This window comes from Sinocyclocheilus rhinocerous, unplaced genomic scaffold, assembly GCF_001515625.1.
Source record: "Sinocyclocheilus rhinocerous isolate Xijiao unplaced genomic scaffold, SAMN03320098_v1.1 scaffold499, whole genome shotgun sequence".
NCBI classification, from domain to species: domain Eukaryota; kingdom Metazoa; phylum Chordata; class Actinopteri; order Cypriniformes; family Cyprinidae; genus Sinocyclocheilus; species Sinocyclocheilus rhinocerous.
This window is the reverse complement of record NW_015637156.1, coordinates 1,335,614-1,342,169: the sequence shown is the minus strand read 5'-3', so window position 1 is coordinate 1,342,169 and position 6,556 is coordinate 1,335,614. Positions and strand designations below refer to the sequence as shown.

The following is a 6,556-nucleotide window of genomic DNA, read 5'->3' as shown; positions in this document are numbered from 1 at the left end:
CCTCCACTCTTACTGGCAAACCAAATTTGGGTTTTGATTACTTCAGCTTGTTACTCAAGTCATGGGGTTGTTATGGTTATTATTATTTACAGACAGACGTCTAGCCGCCTTGTCCAAATGCATCCGTTATTGCAACACGCTAACTTTGGCCCAAGTGTTGGGGACATCAAATGAATTTGACATGCTTATGTGTTTTACATGCTCTTTCTTGAATCATCCAAATATAAGACTTGCAATAAATAAAGTAGTCACTGGTAACATAAGTTTAAGAAATTAATTAGAAATTAGAAAGAAATCAGCGATCTAATAATCTAATCTAATGCTGATAAATTGTGCTTTAATGCCACCTGTTATCTCTCAAACTTTTCATGCTAACCAATAATTGTATTACTTCCATCAACATCCTAATGGAATGACAATATACAGTAACCAATTTTATCAGATACACATATCATCTTCTGTCAACATTTTATCCAGACCAGAACCATTCTATTTTTAGAATGCACAATAAAAAAAATCCCATTATTTTCACAGATTCAAGAATTTGTTTTTTAAGCAATGGAAAATTAAAGAAACTAAAAACCCCAGAGTAAATTACATTTTATCTACAGTAGACCTTTTACAGAGTAAATTTTTAGTATTATCATCTTTTGGGTTCAAGGGTCATACTGGTCTATTAGGAAATAAGCAAGTTGATATTGCTGCAAAGGAAGCTATCAGTTTGGGTACAGAATGTTAAATATTTCTCTAGAGATCATTTTAATGATCTTTTATTGCATTGTATTTATTACACAAAAAAATTTAGATCTATTTGTCAACAATGGCATTTTGCTTAAAAATAATGGTTCCTCTGTTGGAGTACAAAAATGACAACTTGACACCAAAATATTAAAAAGTTGAAAATTGTCAAGGTACATAATATATTTTAAACTATATCACTACATATTAACCCATTTGTGAATTGGTAAATCATACCTCAAAGTCCTGGTATTGCTCTTCAGTCAGTGATTTCTTAGCCACCACCAGTGTCCGCAGGCCCTCTCTGGCCATGTTCCCACACTGAATCAACATAATGCAACACACAACTACAATTACATCAGCTACAGCCATGACGTGTGAGTGGTTGTGTATTAGACTGTAAACTCAATTGGTAAACAGAAAGCATGAGAACAAAGATATAAACAATGCTTTTAACACAATTGTATTTACTGGAAACATCAAAACAGTGTCATGCAAATAGAGATATGCAAACACACACACGCACAGGAAGAATCAATCGTGAAAAATACAACAGTGCCTGTGGGAATCTTTGAGCAGACTGTAAAAGATGTGGGACAGCGGTTTAATTTTGATATGAAAATCCAACAGGCGAAAGTGATGCAGTGATTACTTATTGACCTGTCCTTATAGCAGCGTCTCACATGCACACACAAAGCGCACCGATGAGGATTATGACATGATGCTCCCAGTCATAAGCCTTTATTGAGGTCATTCATTAATTAATAAGCCTCATCTCCGCCCCTCATCGACTGCATATTGCCAATACAATTGTAATCATCAAAGTGAGAAATGCATGTGTGATGATGGGCTGAGCAGATTGTCCTTGATCACAGAGGCTAGGACAGACCGACCTGTTTGTTATGCTTAGCGCTACCTTATCAAATGTGTTGATTCTTAATTCAATCGGGATCTGTTCATAAAGACACTCCTACTAGGGATTCAATACCAAAAACACTGGCGGTACCTACTGAGGAAGTCAGTTGGAATGACAGACATACGGGAACTGGGGCTACGAGTCATCATATACTAGCCAAATACTCGTTTATACTTTAAATTTATAACTGTAATATGTATATATTATACACTACTGTTCAGAAGTTTGGAGATCACCAAGGCTGAATATATTTGATAAAAAATACAGTAAATACAGTACAATTTTAAAATATTAATTATGTTTTCTATTTTAAAATGTAATTTATTGCTGTGATGGCAAATCTGAACTTTCAGCAGCCATTACTCTAGTCTTAAGTGCCACATGATCTGTTGATTTGGTTCTCAAGAAACAATATGATCAATGTTAAAAAAAAGTTGTGATGCTTAATATTTTTGTGGAAACAATACATTTTTTTCTTTTTACAGGATTCTTTGATCAATACTACCAAAAGCATTTTATTTTAAATACAAACGTTTTGTAGCATTATAAAATGTTTCTACTGTCACAAAACACAAACATGTTATTGACCCCAAACTTTTAAACTTGTGCAAATTCGTCTACCAAACTGTCTTTATATTACTTTTTTTTCCTATCAGAATTCTTTAGTTAATAGAAAGTTTAAAAGAACAGCATTTATTTGAAATATAAATATTTTATAACAACATAATTTTATTGTCACTTTTGATCAATTTAATGCATCCTTGCAAAATAAAAGTATTAATTCCTTTAAAAAAAATCATATTGGGCCCCAAACGTTTGAACAGTAGTATAAGTATATAACTTGCAATATGTATCACAATATGTAAAAATGGTTAGATATTTTCTTACATTAAAGAAAATGTAAAAATGTTTTCTTAGTTTTGTGTGTCATAACTGCTATATTGTTAAAATTTTACTGAAAATGTAAAAATTAACACCTGTCAACACTACACCAGAATTTGTGAGACTCACTTAATCTGGTGACATTTTTCCTATTCTTTTAGTTTTTGCATGGATAAATTACATTTGAGAACAAATATAAAGGTACTGCGCTTATTTGTATTGTGTTTACTGTCATTTGACACACACACACACACACACACGCACACACACACACACACATTACTCAACAAAGGCTAAAGGACACAAAGCCAGACTACAGAGGAAACAAGTTCAAACGTGCACACATTTTCACATTCTCTCCAGATGTTTTTACAGTGTTTGAAATTAGAGAAATATGTAATTCTGAAAACATACAAACACACTTGCAGTTGGATACGCACCCTGACAATAATGCCCATGCGCTTGCTCTCAGAGGTGAAGGGGAAGATCTGGAGGATGTAATAGGTCAAGATGTGTCCGGCTGGGGTCTTCAGCTGGAGGGACGTCAGGTCTCTGTTCACCAGAGTCAAACCCACACTCTCAGTCCAGCGCACCAGAGCCACCTACACAACATGTGAAAGAATGTCTTGTTGTAAAATATCTGTTTTTGTGACCAGTTACATGCAACTTTTTGCTCTCAATGATCAAATCATCTTTAAAGAGATGACAAAAAAGTCACATTTAAAGTCACAATCTACACTAGGTCTAGGTCACTAATGAAGTTTCTGAAAATCCAATCTTGTACGGTCAAATTGTCTTGTTACTACTGGAGCACGAGATTCTGTTTGGATCATTCTCAAATCATGCTCGACAGTCAGTAAAATCAAACCAAATACTGAGACATTCCAAAATTCATGTTAATAATTCAACTTTCTACTCTAGTTGAAATATGCTGATAATATAGAGTTATGCTGATAATAGAATATATAAAAAATACTGAATGGAATTAGAAAAGATTCTAATAAATTATATAAAATCTTGTTCAGTTGTGTCTCAGACTTCTTGACCCCATTGCATGCACTGTTTATTTCAAGACTGAAAGATCATAAACATCCCTGCAAATTATGCCTTTAAATTACTCCACAGCTCTGATTACAACGGCTTTCTTTGCTCTTACACACATCAGAACACAGCTAGAACTCTTGTTTATGGCATTTCAATGTGATATGACTAATTAGCCAGTCTTCTATCAACCTGACAGTGCTAAATGATGCCCTCAAGAGCACACACACACACAAGTAACTCAGGTGGTGGGGAAATGCCTTCAGGAGAGGAGCAGGGAACTGTTTTACGACACAGGGGAGAGCCTTTAATACACTCTATCAATCATTTCAGCAGTACAGGAAGAAAAGCTGTAATCATAAACCAAGATCACTGCGCCTTCAAGAAGCAGAGAGGATTGAACCCGCACCATGTGACCTACGACCACATGAAGACGTGGCTGTTTTTTAATAAAGAGACCAGATGTGACAGGAAATATGATACAACGTCATAAAAAAGGCAAAGTGGAGATGGGTTTATCTGACAGAGCAGTTTCTTCTAGGAATATGCTGAGAGAAGTTTATCTGAATTCTATCTTTCACTTATCATCATTATAACAGTATATTATTTTACACTTTTTGAGCAATGACTTTTCCAGTCGTTTGATTACTGGCTTTTTTTTATTTTTTATTATTTTCTAGAGATTGCACTCACAAAGAATTATTATTATTATTTTTTTAACAAATTCAATATTTTAGAGTTGAGCATAACTAAGAAAAATTATACTGACTACAGAAATTTCAATTTTTTTTTATTATAAATGATTAAATATTGTTATTAATGATTAAATTATCTAGGCCTGGAAATAACGATTGTAACATTCATATTTAGTTTTAAAATTCATATTACAATAAGAACCCAATCACAGATTTTAAATGACAACAACTTACTTAAAAATATTTGACTGGATCACTCTATTAATCAAAACCAGACTAAGATTGCATCCGCTTTAACCTTATTCTAACAAAAAACTCATTCTAAAAGAATTGAACATGCCATAACTCTCTTGTACGAGTAGCCCATCTTTTGTGACAACTTCTATTTAATAGGCTAAAGGTTAGAGGTCAATACCATATTTTTCTTAGAAGAAGCAAAGGTCAACAGTCACTGAACACTGTCGTCTCATCTGAATAAGCCAAAACCACTAATAAAACCATCAGTGAACTTCTATTACCCCCCATAAGTAAAACTTCATTATCGGACATAACAAACGGTCTTGCTCATGAGAATGTCCGATCATTAAAGGTCATGATAAACCTCTGACCCTTGACACTGTGGGGTCAAAGGTCACAAATGACTTAAAGTAAGTGTCCGGAAAGGCAATCCCTGAACTCGGTTCTCTTTAGGAATATTATCGCTATGCGCCTGTCATATTAAAGGCTGAAAAGGCTGGAGGTCTTTGAGCGAGCACACATAGACACAGGCGCTGATGAGAGTGACACGTAGAGAAAGACTAGTGTTAACCGCTAGTCTCTCAGAGAAAATTAAATATTGATCAATCCCGGAGTGAAGACGTTGGAGAGATAAGACCTGGGCATTAAAGAAAATAAATAAGTAGACACATCAAGGGAGAAGAGAGGACAGGCAATTCCACTAAAGAGGGAGATGGACAGATTTCTTTTTCCTTTTATCACTCTCAAAAGATATCTACGTCTACAGAAGGTCTTGAAGAAAAAGATGCTCGGTCTGTGTAAAGGAAAAATGAAAGAGCACCGGAATATTTTCAATTTATATAATGACTGGCGCATTTTCTTGAAAACAATCAATGCTTTTAAAACAACTGCCCTTCATTAGTTCATCTTCATTAGATCTTGCAAGGGAACAGCAAACATTGTACAGAATTATTGAACACTTAAAGGGTTAGTTCACCTAAACATACAAATGTTGTCATCATTTACTTATTTACCCATGTTGTTCAAAACGGATATGGTTTTCTTTCTTCCGTAGACAACAAAAAAGAAATGCTCCACAAACTGTCAAGCTCCAAAAATGACAAAAAAGCAATATAAAAATATCATATGCTAATTAAAATGAGGCTGTGAAAAACAGACATACAGCCCATTCAAGTTGTACTTCTGTATACCTTGGTTTCCTATGGATTATATGGTCATTTTTGGAGACTTTCATTGTATGATGAAAAGCAATGCCAAAAATTCTTCTAAGCTTCATCTTTTGTGCTCGACAGAAGAAAGAAAGTCATACAGGTTTGGAAGATTAGGAGTAATCGATGACAGAAATGTCATTTTTGGTTAAATTATACCTCCAACTGGCCTCAAACAACACTTCATTCCCCTCCATTAAAAAATATATTTAACTATAATGAGCCTGACGTTTCCCTCCATCTATTTGAGGACCGCTGCCTTTGTGACATATGTTTGGCCTCAATGCCTTTTCTGCCATTTATTTAGTGCTTTTCTTACCAACAACTCATTCAAAATATTGTTGCTCTACAACGGATCTATAAATATCTACGATCTCTCAACACAAATGATGACCGAGTCCTTCCTGGTGTGTGACCTACCCCTGCCCCCTCTGCTTCTGATATTTATTGAGCCCTCTCAGATTTCTCTACTAACGCAGAGTCTATATTACCATCCAATAAGGCAGTAAATTCAAGGCTAAAGTGGGGGAGTCATAAATACTAAAGCAGCGATATATAGGATTACACTGTTAGAGGAATGAGGAGACCAGTGTCATTGCAATCTATATATTTCTAAATAAAATAAATAGAAAAAAAAATTTCCTGTTTTTTTTTTTTTTGCTGGAACCACTCAAGCAGAAAATGACAAAAATAAAATAAAAAAGATGACAAAAAATGTCCCAAAATAATATTTTTTAAATAATTTTGATTAAGCAAATAAATAAATACCATTCCTTTCAGGACGTCCCATTAGGGCTGCACGATTAATCGAATGCGATTGTCAAGCGCATCTTGTCAGT

The 6,556-nt window shown here is 34.5% G+C and overlaps 1 protein-coding gene across 1 annotated transcript in view; it reads right to left on the bottom strand.

Moving 5' to 3' along the window:
* Nucleotides 1-6,556, bottom strand: part of LOC107748732 (ATPase phospholipid transporting 9B) — a 42,868-nt gene that overhangs the window by 10,675 nt on the left and 25,637 nt on the right. The window contains exons 16-18 of the mRNA XM_016563678.1: nucleotides 2,977-3,138; nucleotides 976-1,059; nucleotides 392-404 (exon numbers count right to left, since the gene is read on the bottom strand). Of these exons, the coding sequence (XP_016419164.1) occupies nucleotides 392-404; nucleotides 976-1,059; nucleotides 2,977-3,138 (259 nt within the window). The remainder of the gene's footprint in view (nucleotides 1-391; nucleotides 405-975; nucleotides 1,060-2,976; nucleotides 3,139-6,556) is intronic.